Raw genomic sequence first — 16,165 nt, forward strand, 5'->3', positions numbered from 1 at the left:
TCGCACTTTTCAGGAAGCTGAACGTGATGTGTCATTCAGTTAATTTTCTTCTAGAAAGAAGTAGTGTAGCAGTTGTGGTATACATTTTGCTCCCTTAAACTCAAAGTTAGTGATTTGCAAATGGGGAGACTTCGAAAAGATTTTCAGAATCTGCTGATGCAAAATGAACCGGACACGAATTCCTTGCGGTCAAATTTCAAATGGCATTGCATCTTGTGACCATGGATCCGCTCTTGTCAAATACTGGCAGTATGAGAATCAACCTCATATACACGATAAGATCTGTTCCCGTTGCTAAATAGATTTGAAGTGTTAAATTGCAGTACACCTCGTTTGAGAAACCACACATTCAACAACGAACTGAACCCACATATGGCTGTCAGGAATCGAACCCGGGCCATATTGGTGGCCATCCCCGCGCAATCCATTCCCCCAGCCCCTGAGATGTGGATGAGGGATTGAATACTCCTCTAGGATTTGAGTTTGTGACAACGGGAGTCCTTTGGTCCAAGACCGCCTCCTGCAAGAAAACACTGAAGTTATGTGTATTTATGAGGCGTAAGTTACAGACTGCGATATCTATGACAACAAATATGAATCTAGGGGCTCCAAATGCGACAACCTCAATACAAGCTATAACAAAATTTACTAAAAATGGTGGATGAGTGAATGAGGTGGGGAGTCTGGGTCCAATGCAACTTCGGTGGTTTCTATAAAGGCAACGAGATTTGTTACAAGATAGATGGAAAGTACCTTTCACCAAGAACTTCGATACTTCGAAGGATATTTTTTCCCGATTCAGTTTGAAGATGCCATTGCGAAGCCGTTGCCTCAGGGAATCGAAAAAAAGAAGTGGGATCCGGCATTTCTCTTTCCAGTCAAAGTACAGTAATTAGTTCAAATCCAACAAGAGGCCATATTCAAGAAAAAGAATGGCTATTGTTTTTAAACTTATGCCTATTTCAATATCTTGCACCCATTGAACAGTGGTGCAGTGATGTACCGTAAAAGGGAATGCCAGACACTGTAATGGGGTAGGCACAAGTACGTTTTACAAGCTGCAAGTCAAGCAAGCTCCTTCGTTCCCGTTTTGGAATGAACTGATGCGCGCTCTGTATCTACTCCTCACATATAATGAATCGGTGACAGCTCAAACTTTCGATTCAACTGGATATCCCGGTAATGATTTAATTCCTGAAATAGCCACTGAACATGTGCTTTTTTATGATCACACTGAGCCGCAATATCGAAATTAAATTTTTTGTAAGAGCTGAAAATTAGCACCTTTTCGTGAAACGTGGAAAGATGGACGTTCTTCAGCAACAAACTGTACTGTTAATGAAAGATGACGAGACCCTTCAAATTTTCACTTTAGAGGTTTCCTCCGGTGGAGGAATTGTGAGAATTGTGAGACTCGTGATTACATACGATTTGTACTATATCTCTACAATAGAGTACTTCTGGTTGCTTCTCTGCGCATTGACTAATACGAGTCGACTTTCATCTGTTGCTGTCCTGTCATAGCTTCTGTTCATTCAGAAGAAAGCAAATCCATACGAAGAAGAAGAAGAAGAAGAAGAAGAAGAAGAAGAAGAAGAAGAAGAAGAAGAAGAAGAAGAAGAAGAAGAAGAAGAAGAAGAAGAAGAAGAAGAAGAAGAAGAAGAAGAAGAAGAAGAAAAAGAACAAGAACAAGAAAAAGAACAAGAAGAAGAAGAACAAGAAGAAGAACAAGAAGAAGAAGAAGAAGAGGCCATAAAAAACTTTCATTTTACGAAGACATGCCTACAGTTTCGACCGACTGGTGAACGACCACCCTCTAGGAACACACAAAATTTAATTTAACTGAAATAGCATAATATTTGACTTATCAAAACTTTCGAAAAAGGAAAAGAAACAAAAATTTTTGTATACTCAGTACAATGCTATTTATCTTTTTTCAAAAGAAAACTGAAATGTGAAGAAAAACCAAACATGACGATTTTCTCCTTTACATCAATACAAATGTGTTGTGATTTTTTTTCAAAGTTGAATGCGTGCGGAATGGTTAAAATGAGGGGAAAGTATTACGCACCCCTCCTCCCTCCCCACCTATAAACTTTTTCGTTAAATTAGTTTTTTAGGGTGGGTGGAGGTGGGGGATTCTCTGAGTAAACAGTTAAGATTTGAGAGGGGAGAGTTCCAAACATCCTCCTTGCTTTCAAAATGCAAAGTTCCGATGTTTAAGGTACTTCATTAAATAATGTCTGAATTCAATCCACATTGTCTGAGGCGCGTAATTCCGAACAGACATTCCACCGAAACGGGCCGTTGGGTGCTCCTGTCCTGCTCCACGCCAGTCGAACTACTTAATGTTAATATAGGTATTTTAAGATCTTATTCACTGCTCTTGAAAGTGGGTGTAAATATTGTTTCTCCCAGCTAGGCGTTTGTGAGATGCATAAATGTACGTTGAACAGCTCTCTTTCGCCCTCACTCACCCAAATAAGCCTTTCAGCCCTAAAAAAATAATAACCGTGTAAACTGCAACTGAATTGATCTAACCACCGTTCACTGCTTTCACTAGCGAGTTTACGCAACAGGACGGCTGATGTGGTGGGACGGCAAATTGTGCTTGTGTGACCAGCGTGATGGCCAAGTAATCATGACTCTAGATTGCAACATTCCTACCGCTCGTGGTTTTCAGGTTGTCACAGATGAGAGAACACCAGTTCTAGTCGAAAATCGCCTAAAAATGTGAAGGTGCTAAGATGTCATGTTGGTCACACAACGATATTTCACCGTCCCCTTCCCTCAGCCTTCCTATTGCGTAAGCTCACTACTAGTCATCAGAGTGCGCGTGCTGCGTGCTCGGTCATCCGCTGACCAAGGACCTCATAGAACTTGGGTGTTTTACATAGACTGATTCCGTATTCTTGGTATTGAACTGGATGCGGGAGCATATATTTAAAAATCATGTGCATTTGAAAAGATTCCCCTCCTTATAATTAAGCCTCGACTGCAAGCTTTGTAGTTCCAGTTCAATACCGAAAATAAGAAAATGGTGTCTTGTCCCATTGGTATCCAAGCTCGAAATAGATTGCTTTTACCTCAACTGAGGACGATAAAGAACAAACAAGCGAGTACATATAAAAACAAAATAAAAACCCAAAACGGTTTGTACTACTTACAAACACCCTTAAAAATGGCGATAGACCTCGTACCCAGAGTCCTAGGGCTCTTTAAATTTGGCCAGCTGTTCATCGCCTGGAGGGACTCTGGAGAAATCGAAAATTGATGTTTTTGATTGGCTGTGCTGTTATAAGCTCTGCTTTTTACCGCCAGTCTCTTAACCAGAGTCCCCAGCCTCGCTGGCTAGCGGTTAGTTGCCTGGAAGACTCTGGAAAGCCAATCCAAAAGTTTAAATTTTTTTGATTTCCCCGGAGTCTCACCAGATGACAAACCGCTGGACAAGGAAAATCTGCGGATTCTGGGTACGACATTGAAAATACGTTGAAGTAAAAGGTAAATAAAAGTCCGGTTTTGCAATATCAACGAGAAAGAAAAAACGTCGAGTATTTATTTTATTTGGGGTATCACTTTTGTCAACATCTCTTGAGACCTGTAAACTGTAACGTCACATGAAAAAAAAATGTAAAATCTCAATTTTACTCGCTCCTAGACAAGCTGCGCTGTGGTGCAATTTATTTTGCCGTACAAGGTGGTTCTTGACAAAACTCTAAAGTGCGACCATTCAAATGAAAGCTGATGTAAATCTTCTTGTGGTGGGGGCGTATTATGCTTGTAAAAGGTGGTTGTCAGTTTTGCATCTGTCGACTGAATCCTGCAAGCCAGAAGTGTGACCACTTAAATGAAAGTTATTGAGCAGTATTTTTCTATCTCCTTTTAAAAAATGAGAGCTGTTATACAGAAATCCTTCCAATTTTAAGTATTTTATTCTGTCTGAAATTTCGGATCAGACGGTCCCGATTTTGAAAAAAAAAAATTCTGAAAAGTGTCTTCCCGAGAAGCGGAACAAAACCATTTTTCATGATTGTGTGGGCGAGTGAATAGGGATACATTAAAATTTTTAACCTTTTCGTTAATTGTTGCTTTGGCTCATTTAAACTTTCCTTTGCATTTTACGACCCTCTTGCACCTTGCAAATGACACTGATGAGCGTCGGAATAATTCATCGGCTTTCATCAAACGCTCTATATCACGGTTAAAGCTGAACTCCGCCGCTAGAATGTAGGCTAAAAAAGAAGTACTAAATGTTTTTAGTTGTCTGTGAAAACTACGACTTCCAAAAGTGACGAACCATCGCTTTTAATTTCAAGAGTTTTACGATGCTTATTGTTCTGAACTGTATGCGGTTTGTTAATGTATGCATGCGACACATTTTAAAAACATTTTCAATGATCCGAAAAAAATACAATTGAAGGCAAATCTCCCAAACACAGACAACTGCCAAACATTTATGCTGAACACGAACAAAATTTCTAGCCAAAAATATAACGCGAGTTCTTGAAGTTTCATTGACTTGTTTGGTAGTTTAATATTTTAAACTCTCTACGATCTAACACCATGGACAGGTTGGCAAATTTATACTGTACAGCACCGCTAGCCGATTTGCAATTTATTAAATAGAAACATTAGGATTTTTTTTGCAGTTGTTTGAGGGTCGATTAAGGCACTTTCAATGTTACTTTTGTACGGTATCGGCGCTGGTTTTTCTACGGTTATTTCATATTTACCACGCGTAGGCAGAGGTTAACGAATTTAACGGCACAATAAAGCTGTAGAAAGCCGGGCGACAACGGGAGATATTAACCGATTCACAAAGTTGATCGGCCCCTTTGTTTTGAGATGCAAATTTTGCTTTTAACGCAGTAAATGTACTAAACAAAAAAGACGGTGGTCGATTTTAGGTTTTTAAGTCATAAACACATCAGTAACGATGTGGCACCTTGAATTTCAACTACAATATAGCGTCGATTTACTAAAAATTGATTCCAAAGAAGGCGTTAGTGTTTTGGGGATAATAAATTAAAAAATATGGCGTGGTAGTCTGCTGCTTTTTCGCCGAGCCAAATTATTACTAATAAGAAGTCCATTTGAAGATAGGCCTGAAGGAACCGAGGAATATAATTCTCAGTGAAAGCAATGCAAAAAAAGGCGTGAAACCTTTATTTCGTTTGGACTTCCTCGGCATGAATAGGAAATAGCGAACGCGCATTTAGTGAGAAAGTCTTTGACGACAGGAGCAGATGTTTTGGAAGAAAGAAGGGCAATCGGAAGGAGCCAAAGCGCGTGCGCAGTGCAACAAGCAATTATTTACTTTTCACCGAAACTAGTTAGTATTGAACATTCAAAGCTTCCAACCCTTTGCTTCGCTTCTAGTTTCGAAAATATGCAATCCCCGAAAGAATCGCCAACAGATCAGAATCTCCCGGCAGTTGTGGAACTTAATGTGGGCGGACAATTGTACACGACTTCGCTGCCAACGCTCCTGAAAGACCCGGACTCGCTGCTCAGCGCGATGTTCAGCGGCAAGCAGAAAATCCCTCGAGACTCTCGCGGTCGGTTTTTCATTGATCGCGACGGTATGCTATTCCGCTACATTCTGGACTACCTTCGCAACTCCAAGCTAGCCCTCCCGGAGAACTTCAACGAGAGAGACCGCCTGATCGTGGAAGCAGAGTATTTTAGGTTGAAGGGTATAATTAAAGCATTACAACGTGAGCACGAGCGAGTGAAAACGGGCCGAGATATAAACAGCAAGCCCTCTGGGTTTCTTTCCATCGGAGTTCGTGGGACATACGCGTTTGGGCGCGATGGTGTGGCTGATGTGAAATTTCGCAAGTTGCAGCGGATTTTAGTCTGCGGTAACGTGGCGCTGGCGAGGGAGATTTTTGGCGAGTGGCTTAACGAGACGAGAGATCCAGATCGCGATGACGCGGTTCAGCGATACACAAATCGTTTCTATCTGAAGCACAGTTATCTGGAAAAGGCCTTCGACCAGTTGCACGAAAAAGGGTTCAAGCTGGTCACAAGCTCGGCAGGTGGGGCGGGATACGATCCAGAAAGCGAGGAAACGAAATGGAACCACTTCAATGATTATGTGTTCTTTAGGCAATAATTATTCTACTCTAGTGTTTGGTGTTTGTACGTTTCACAATTAAAATTCATCGCAAACGTCGCTGGGCATTTCTCCGTTGCGCCGTTGGCAAAATTTGCTGATTGAACATAGAAATAGAAAATCTGAAAAAACAGAGGAAACACTCGGTGAACATCGATGCCCTTGTTAAATGATGTTACAGTGAACGTAACTTGAATGTTTGCAAAGAAAGACTTCGATAATATGTTTTCTATTTTTATGAAGGGTAAAAAAGACGTTATTTTTTTTTTCCTGGAGCTTGTTCAAAGCGGTTGCATTGTAACTGGGTAATACTTACCGCGCGACGCTCCAAAATACTTTCTTTTAGTTAATTTGTCTGTAGCTTTGTATACTGAAAGCCAGGCCGCAAAGAAATGATAAGTTAGATCTGCACTTCGCGTAAATTTATACCTATTTTCTTTCGATTGCAAGGACGAACAGTAAGTGAAGCGAAAATAGGTAAACAAGTGTACAATTGACAAGAATATTCGTTTCAAAAACTATTGTTTTGCAGTGATCGATTTGGCAAACGCAACGGGAATTCTGTGGCCTTCAATAGGGACTTAATTTTATGAAAATATAATCAATGGCTTGAAGATGGTACGAAAGTAAAAAAGGAATCGCATCGAGTGCCGGAATACTAGAAACACAGTGTCGAAAAGGAGTAAATGATCATTTCAATTAGAAAAAACAAAGATATACAAATGAAATTTATGGTCTTAGCAAGCCCATGCTTCTGATATACATGAGGAATAAGGATTATAATTTAGGGATAAAGTTATCTACAAATTGACATATAATATGCAAATGTAAATACTAACGTGTTTGTAAATTGTCACTCTTGAAGCCGGCTTTTAATAAAAAGACGACCGGACATTCATGCAATGTTATCTCTGAGCCAAAAGTTTCAAATTCCGGCATAGGGTTAAGCTAATAAACGTTCAGCTCCTTCCATAACAGTTTTCATTCAGTTATTTAACATTTCACTGTGAAAAACACTCCCAACTTGAAAAATACCCGCCGTCTGGTTTAAAGGGGTTACTTTCAAGACAACAGATGACTAAAACTCAATTAGTACAGACTCGCTAAATTTACCAACAACCAGGGAGGCTTTCTCCTTCGATCGAACAACACAACAAGTGTAATTTTATTTTATAACTCTTATAACAGGAGATTTTCGCAATAATTTTATTTGCGACTGTGTTAGCTTTTTTAGGGGTTTATTCATGGAGTCAGTTTTGGTTTGCGATTAAAAGGGTCTATGTTTCTTGTAACTATTCAAGATTTCTAAGGGTTAACTTATCGGAAAACCGCAAAATGCAGCAATGGGATTTCGTTACCTCCCAGAAACTGAGAAATAAAACGCATTTAGTCCTTAACTGTACTCAGTGGCAAGACGTTTGTTTTACAAATTGCGAATCAGTTCACTGGTGAGACACTAGATGGTAACACACATGGTAATTACTCGAGGTAGTTCAGGGTAAATTCTAGCAGAAATTTTTTTTATCTGAGTAACAAATTAAGCGAGATCGATTCTTTTGCTCATTTTCTACAATGTAAAATAAATAAATTCCACAAAGATTTCGAAGTTTTACGATGGAGCATTTGAATTCCCGATTTTTGTTCACGCCGAAGGCGAAGTAAGCCAGCGAAGCAAAGGCTTTCGATATTTAGGTGGCTGAAAAAAAATTTGCGATCGATTTATTCAATTTGGCGAGTTTTTATTTAATAACAGAAATAAAGAGTTACAAATTGGACACAAGTATGTTGTGCAACAAAACTAATAATATTGAAAATTATGAAGCAAAGACTGGTTAAAAATAATAATGAATGTAACAACTGACACTGCTTTGGGCGAGCGACAACTGAATATTTAAAATTAAGGCTGGGTGTTTTCTGTGATTCGTTCTAGTATTAAAGATCGAATGTTTTTCAGATGTAGTTAATCAAGTTCAAGCCGCAGGGAAAAAAAATGAAAAAAATCTTTTTCAATCGACACAACAACCAGAAAAACAACTTGGATTACACTTTATTTTAAAATGTAAATTACTAAAAACTCGAACAGAACGTAGATTCGATTATTATCCTCAACTGGAATTTTAATCGGGGACGCGACAAACAATTTAGTCCTATATTTTTCAGTTTCCTTTAAAAGTTTGTTTTCTCGGTTTTTAAAATTGTTTTCCCGGTCGATTTGCAATGTTTTGCCCAATAAACGCGAAACATGTCTAAAATTTCCAAGCTTGGAAAGTACTTTGCATACCATTTTCTTATCGCGTATGAATTTATTGAGCGCTTGATCAGTCAGTCATTCGTAATAACCGCGTCTGACGAAGATTGATTGTTCCGTCTCTCTCTGACGGTTAACAGCAATAAAATAAAGGATGCTGTCTGTCAAACGGACCAAACAAGTGTTCACAATCAGCCGGATGCATTATCTCGAAAATGAGAAGTAAGATTGACTGAACAACTGTAATATTTCAGGGCTACGAAAGTAATCCGGCTGCAAATGCCTTGTTAAAAAAAAAAAAAAAAATGAGAAGCCTGTGAGCGGAAAGAACCAGGATTTAAAGTTAATTTTTGAAAAGAAAAAATGAAAAGCCTGAAAATGTAAAATGAAAAGCCGGTTTAGTCTGGTTTTCCCAGGTTTTACAAGTAAACGCTCGAAGCTTTGAATTCGGCGTGAAAGTGTATACTGTACATTGAATAATCCAGTCTGCGCGCTACAAGAACCATTTTGCCTCAGGGAAAATTGACTGAGGTTGAATTTTCATTATAAAAAAAAGTGATTTAGGAAGGAATAGGACAAGGATAAAAATTTTGTACACACAACCTGACAGTCTGCCATTATACAAGTGCACTTTTAAAATGGGCAGGTCAAACGAACTGTTTTGTTTTCCATCTTAATTATCAACTCAAAAATCTCATTAAATCTTGAATATTTCTCCTATTGCTAAGACCTTGAGACGACCGACTTTGGATCGGTCTCCATACTAATGCTTTCTTCCGTTTCGAAACCGGACTGAAAAATGATCACAGGCCGGTCTTTCTGACTCATTAAGGAGCCTTAGCAACGACGACGGCGACGGCAACGAGAACATCAAAAAAGCAATGGGCTTAATAACCAAAACAAATTCTCTGCACGTGCATTACACTTTTTGGTGCATTTCTTTACCGTAACTGCACGACTAGGACGTGAAATTTCCTGACAGGACGTTTTATGGAAGACGTAAACACACGACGACGAAGGTTACTTTCTCTTTCTAAACTTGGGTGCGGTCTCCAACAATTCAGCTCCCAGAAATTTCAGCTACATTTGACATTTAAAGCGAGTTGGAGAAATCGCGACGGCGTTTAAAAAAATGCAATTTCATTTTTAATAGCGACGTTTTCAATGCCGTTGCCGTCGTCATTGCTAAAGCTCCCTATTCCGGGAGCTAAACGGACGCGAAAGACTTAAGAGCGGTACGCCTTCAGATCGGTCTCCTGACCAAAGCTTGGTTCTATTCACATGGGGCCGGTCTGAAAACCATTCTCGGCTTTTGTTTTGTCTGTTTTCAAGTTACATTTCTTCTATTTCTTGGAGGTACCCCAGGTAATGACGGTGACAGATTACAACAGAAAAATACAAATGAGGAACTTCTTGTATGCACTCTTTTTTGTTTTTTTTCTTTTGATAAGAACGTCTAAATTTGGGGCTTTGGCTAAACGTTCTTATTTTTTGGCAGTTTGAGCTTGACAAAGTTCCTAAGGTGTTCTTAAGTTACCTGTTACAGTATTTCAATAAATCTATGCGGACGTGACCAAGACAGTCACCTATCAAAGAGCAATGTGTGCTGTATTAATGTGGACTGAAGTTTTACTTGTATTATTTTATCCGTATTTATATCGTTCATTTTAAAAACATTTGGTGAAAATTAAAAATGTTCTTAGCTGACTCTCAGCCTGGGTAATGTTCTTAGTATGTTCTTCATTTTTTAGTTAACGGCTCAGTCTCAACGTTCTTGTAAAAAAAGGTTCTTACATAAAAAGAGCGTATATCAACCATTTAACTATTTATACTGTTTGGTCTCTGTAAACATCTTTTGCCAGTCCAAAGTTGTGTCTGTCGCATTCTTCATACTTTGACACCGGTCTCATATGAACGGAAAATAAGCTGGAGTCAGGCGCATTATTTGTTCGCTGACACGAGTTATTCCAAACTGATCTCTGAATAAAACAATTGCAGACTTCTGATTGGCTTACGGCCAGGGAATATCAGCCGTTATACCATGCTCGGGAAATATAGCGGCCATTAACTGAATACTAGTTGGATTTCTTGCAAAATGGATGTGGGATGATTATGGCCATATCCATATACAGGACTCCATTTAAACCAGCTCTGCTGGATTGGACATTTCCTGTATAAATATTTGTTAAAATAAAATAAATATCCAACGTGCGCGTGGAATAATTGTTAATTACGTGTACGGGTCTGTTTCAAACGTCAGATCGACAGATAACCCGTCTCAGCCGAAAAATGTATTATGAGATGAATAAAAAGCGAGACGCAAAAACAGACCAACAACTTTTTGGGAACTTTGCAGCCTGCGATGACAACACTGTCATTTCTCAGTAAACATTTCAGTTTCTTGACCACTTTCGCGACACGAAAAAGATTCAAAATGAACTGCTTTCGAGTCTTTTTGTGAAACTGAATGTCTTTCAACTGTTACAAAGCATTTTCCTCCAATTCAATCCATACAGATGGTATTACTGTAGTCTTTTTTCTTGGTGTTTATACTTTAATCTATCTTATTTCTCTACATCATGTCCGCGTCTCTGTATTCATGTTCCACAGACCGCGCAATTATGCGTCCAAAACTAGTTACGCGTCTTCCAAGATACTGAATATGGCCTATGTTTTGTTTTTCCAGACTACAGCAATACGAAGTATTGCTTGCGTGTAAATGTAGAAACAGTATGGCAAACGATCAATAGTTCATGAAAAGAAATGTTATTTTTTAAAGGAATCCAAATGGTTAGTCTTTTGGCTCGTCACGTCACGCATTCCTCGTGGTGAGAAGTGCGTGACGTGACGACCCAAAGAGCGTCTGCGTAAGACGAAAAGAGCCAAAGAGACCCAAAGAGCCGTCACGCAACGGGGGGAAGCGATGCGTGACAACCCTTTTAACGGTTGCGTAGGAGACTAATGAGACTCTAATGATTTTTACAGTCGAAGATGTTTAGTATTCTACTGACAATATTTACGACAAATAAGTCTAAGTTTGAGCCAACGATGATCTGGGATAGAATATAAGAGGAATAAAAATTCCCCCACGATCTTCCAAATCTGTTTTATAATCAGAAATACAACCAAACATAACATTGCATCCTACAGCTATGAGCTATTATCAATGAGCTAAACTTTTAACCATGCACGGCAACTTACCGATAAAGAAACTGTCTCATCTGCAGAACTGTTCTTCTAGATTGTTAACTTCCAGGAGCCAATGGCTCCTGTAACAATTTACTTCTGGGCAGAAACCATCTCCATAACTTAGTTTCCATAGTGGCCTTTTCATGAGCAATCAGTTTCGTTGGAGCGCGGCACTGCAAAAAAAAAAACACACACACACACACAAATTACACCTGGTAGTGTTACATCTAAGGGGTCGTATTCGAGCAATATGTGCCCCACAGGACCGTTGTTCAACCGTGTTTCTGTAGCATGAAGCAACCAAAGGCGCTGATCTCGCAATCCGTGACATAAGTTGCAGGAAACGTTGCTCAGTGTAACATGCTCTGAAACGAACATGCCTCGCAACGGTTTTGTTGCAGTCAGCATACACTACACGAAGAAGGAACTATGTCTACTTCTCGTAACGATTTCGGCAACAAAAGACTGAAACGATATTGCGAGAAATGTTCCTTTCAGGGCATGTTACACTAGGCAATGGTTTAGTGCATGTTGTGTCGTGACAGAATTTTGAGAGAGTTGGCAGTTGCAAGAGCAACTGCCAAGTGTAACATAATTCATGCTAAGGAAGTCTTGTCCATTGTGGGGTTACAACAAACAGTATGCCACAGATGAAATGCCAGCATGCCACCGATAAAATCCTCAAAATTCAAACTTTTGCAAAGCAAACAGCACACTTTACTGCACAAAACCCACAATTCCTTGCCTTCTATTTAAAACTTGGCAAGTTTGGCGTGTTTTTCATAGAACATTGAAAAGAACATGAAATTTCCTGGGGCAATTATCAGACTGATGGCCCTGAGACGGAAACACTCCATTGTTTTATTCTTCAGCACTAAATTTTCTTCCGCACAAAACGTCACTGAGACTGACATTTAGAATTGACAGAGCTCTCACCAACTTAGGCAAAAGAAGAATGAACAACGCACAGCACAAAAATACAATGAAAGCAACCTGTTTGTTTTAAATGAATTGGAAGAATCAATGGGAGGTTTTTTCGTGAACAAGTACTATCCATTCAGACATTTCCACCAGATAGACCCTATGCCCTGACAGTGTCTCTGGGGATGAACCCTTATCATGATTGTCATGTGATCAACATAAACCAATCTGACCAGTAGAAAATTTAGTGGTGAACTATAACACCTGATAGTGTCTCTCTTCTGATGAACGTTGTCACGTCACCTAGTATACACTCAATTGCAAAAACGTTGACAACTAAAAAGCATAACTCGTGAACGATGAGTCCCAACGGCTATATGGGTATAAGTGTATTAAATTTATTTGCATAATATTCTATTCTCATGTGACGATTGATAAACAAAATTAGTTGTGCGTGGTAAATAATAGAAACTGTCCAAGCTTTCTTTAAAGTGTCAAGTTGGCCAACAAGGGCCAATTTTTAAACACTACTCACAAATCCATTGGGTCTCATCGTTCATGGTTTATGCTTTTTAGGTGTCAACGTTTTTGCAATTGATTGTATTTAAAGTTTTTTTAAAACTTTAACCTTTAGGAATTAAAACTCTTACAAGAGGTAGGGTCTATCCCGCAAAAACTACATGTACCCAAATGAATAGAACTAGCCCAGTTGTGCTTGCATTTATTTTTTTAATTCATCAACAAACAGTTGCAGGTTACTTTGCAGTGGGGATATTTAGTATCCCTTGAATGTGAAGCAAAGGTAAAAGTGCGGGGACAATTTGGAGTTTTCAGGCTGCTTGACCTGTAAACATGAAAAATGCATGAAATATTTATCATTAAACTCATCACCAATAGATGAGCTTGGGAGTTGGTGCCTTTGAAGTTGGTGGAGCCGGGCAATGCTCTAGCATGAGGAGGAGGTATCCATGGCAACCCTGCGAGCGGCCCCCACCAAGCACCGTCACACTGAACAGTTCAGTGGAATACTTACCGACCCAATACTTACCTAGCCCCCACCGAGAGGGAGGGATGGGATGGGAAAAAACAAAGCACAAACTGGCACGCAAACAGCAAGCAATTGAGACAACACTTTGCGAAGAACTGCAAGCAAGCAACTGCGTATAAAAGTCACGAGGTGCCCCTGCTAGAGACATCGGGCTACCCCTAATATAGTTGGGGAAAACAGCTGACCAGCATTGCTTCGAGGTTAACTTTGTCTAAATTACATTTGGCCACATTAGGATTTATTCAATTATGATAGATGATTGATCAGTTGAAACAACTGATTAACAAATTCTAACCAAATGATCCCCACTACAAGGAAATGTACACGTATATTATTTTGTCCTTTGCAAACTACATGACATAACAATAAATTATGCCAGAGTCCTAGGTATCTCACACTTCACTTATCTCATACTTTCTGTGATGAAGCATTTGCACACATTGTACAGTCTGTAAGTGTAACACTGGTATTATATCACAGGCATCTTTAACCTCAATACATGGCATGACAGGAAAGACTGAGATACAATATATACATAAATGGTACGCAGGCACACGTAGCTCTGTTCTGCATTTCAGATACAAGCATTATAATATCACACTGTTCATTAAAAAGTTTATAATTATTTTAGCACTATCCTAATATTATCATGCCCTACCGCCTCTTCATAAGGTTCAAGAATACGGCACTCCATTATAGTAATAATAAACTAAGAAGTGCTTGATCAAGGGTAAAAGGAGAATATTAACTGTATGCAGGGAAGGTAAAAACTAATGGTATGCTCCATAAAAACTGCTCAAATGAGCTCCACTCTTGCACACAGCTGTGTTATAATCACACAGAAAAAAGACATGGTCCTTTTTTTATATATATATATTTTTTCAATCTTGAGACTCAAACTTGATGAGTTAGACAACAGGGGGTGTATGGCTATTTCCTTAAAAGGTAAAATCATCAATGCAAAGCATGAATTCAATTTTTTTTGTTATCTGTTTGAACCATAGCTTTTTATGAAGGCCTTCTGTAACAACTGAAGGGTTCAGCAACACTATAGTAAGTGACTTTTTCAGGGGTAATTTTTTGTCATGGATTTCAGCTTGTGGAATTGCTTTTACGCACCTAACAAGCCTGTTGACTGTTTTCGCCCCAAGCCATAATTTCAAACAATTCTGGTTCAAAAAAATCACTTACATATACCATAGTGTTGAAAAAACCCTTCATCTACTACAATCTCAACCCCAACAAAAGTCAAACACAAGGGACAAATGGTCCGAAGGATACTGAAAACATGGCAGACGATCATCAGGTACACTGTTACTATCTGGCATCTTTAAACATCCAGTTACATTCAGGTTTGGTGTATGCCAGATGTAGTCAATAGTGTGTTCTACTTCCATGTTGGGACGAATCTTCCAAGTTGTGAATTTAGGATTGCTGCCTGTTGCAGTAACATAAGCATTTTTGAGGCAGACATACTGGTTATCCTCCATCAGTCGACAAACTGGTTCCGTTGGTTCAGCATTGAAGTCACCAAAAACTAACAAAGTCTTGTCATCGTCTAGGGATTCTGAAATAGATTTCAACAACTCATTCCCTTGGCAGTGCCGCAAGCCTTCAAAATCTTTTTTAGCTTTCAAATGAGTAATAGCACAGCAGAGTGTCCTGCCTTGCACCTTATCAAATAAATTTGCAATCAATGCAACTTGACTTGTCAGATTGCCATCAGAATCCTTCAAGGCTACGTCTTTGTGGTTGACCAGAGAAAATCGCTCTGCATCGTAAAACAGTGCACAGCCATCGGGCCCAGAGTTATTGGGGAACTTGAGACAGGGTGAATCTCTCTTTGCCACAAACAATCCCTCGTAACCAAGTTCCCTGAGTGACGGCATATAATAATCCTCAAAATGGTCAACTTCTTCCAATGCTATTACATCCGGGTCATATGTTAGAATTTCTTGAAGTGATCGCAGCTTTCTATTGGACCACTTAAGAGCTTCCAAGGGACATTTAACGAAATTCTCTGTTGGGCTTGAACCACTTAAAGCTGAAAGAAAAATAAATCGACACCTTACTTTTGTGCGCAACAGAAATAACCCAACGCGCGTGCAGTCCAACAATGTAAGCTTAATTGAGGGGCTGCATAACTGCATAACCACCTTACATCGAATTTTAGGTCAAGTTTTCATTTCAGTTTCATCGGCAAAGAAATGAATTAATCGAAGCAAACAATACGATGGTTGTTCACGTATCGAGAAAGAGCCCATTTTCAAAAGAATAGGAAACATTAATTAAACCGTACCGTCAGCGAGGACATTCCATTGCATAACACGGAATTCAGACATTTTCCTATCTGAAACCCTGTCTCCATTCTCACAGGTAATAAAGCTTCTTTCCAGCAAGGGAGGAAAATCTTTTAGAGCGGTTTCCAAACGGTTTAGTGCTTCTTTCCGTGCAAGAAGCATTCCAGAATTACCAGCCGCCATTTTGTTTCTACAACGAAGACCGCTGACTGTCGACGGGTGTCCACGGGCCAATATTCGTTGACACGTGTTTCTAAATGTTGAACTCGTACGGTAATCTGATTGGTGGATAAGGCTCGGAAACCTCTCGGGGCTTCTCGGAAGAGTTCCCGAGCGTTTAC

The 16,165-nt window shown here is 39.4% G+C and overlaps 3 protein-coding genes across 3 annotated transcripts in view; 2 read left to right on the forward strand and 1 right to left on the reverse strand.

Moving 5' to 3' along the window:
* The window catches only part of LOC146471448 (uncharacterized), a 217,558-nt gene that overhangs the window by 168,578 nt on the left and 32,815 nt on the right, over window positions 1–16,165 (forward strand). The gene's annotated exons all lie outside the window — the stretch shown is intronic.
* On the forward strand, window positions 4,277–7,016 carry LOC146471458 (BTB/POZ domain-containing protein KCTD8-like). The gene has a single exon (XM_085119971.1). It carries the CDS (start codon window positions 5,390–5,392, stop codon window positions 6,116–6,118), a length of 729 nt encoding a protein of 242 aa, XP_084976097.1. The 5' UTR covers window positions 4,277–5,389; the 3' UTR covers window positions 6,119–7,016.
* LOC146471459 (nocturnin-like) lies at window positions 13,757–16,143 on the reverse strand. Its single transcript, XM_085119953.1, has 2 exons — window positions 15,824–16,143; window positions 13,757–15,568 (listed from the first exon to the last, which is right to left on the reverse strand). The coding sequence occupies exons 1-2, from the start codon at window positions 16,005–16,007 to the stop codon at window positions 14,757–14,759; spliced, it is 996 nt and encodes a 331-aa protein (XP_084976079.1). The 5' UTR covers window positions 16,008–16,143; the 3' UTR covers window positions 13,757–14,756.

The sequence above is a fragment of the Pavona decussata genome, unplaced genomic scaffold, assembly GCF_977016875.1.
Source record: "Pavona decussata unplaced genomic scaffold, jaPavDecu1.1 SCAFFOLD_102, whole genome shotgun sequence".
Classification (NCBI taxonomy): domain Eukaryota; kingdom Metazoa; phylum Cnidaria; class Anthozoa; order Scleractinia; family Agariciidae; genus Pavona; species Pavona decussata.

Bases quoted from the DNA above. Each gene is read 5' to 3' on its own strand.
- LOC146471458 (XM_085119971.1), top strand. From the start codon at position 5,390: ATGCAATCCCCGAAAGAATCGCCAACAGATCAGAATCTCCCGGCAGTT.
- LOC146471459 (XM_085119953.1), bottom strand. From the start codon at position 16,007: ATGGCGGCTGGTAATTCTGGAATGCTTCTTGCACGGAAAGAAGCACTA. The intron at 15,569-15,823 runs GTACGGTTTAAT...TTTTTCTTTCAG, and splicing joins ATGGAATGTCCTCGCTGACG to CTTTAAGTGGTTCAAGCCCA.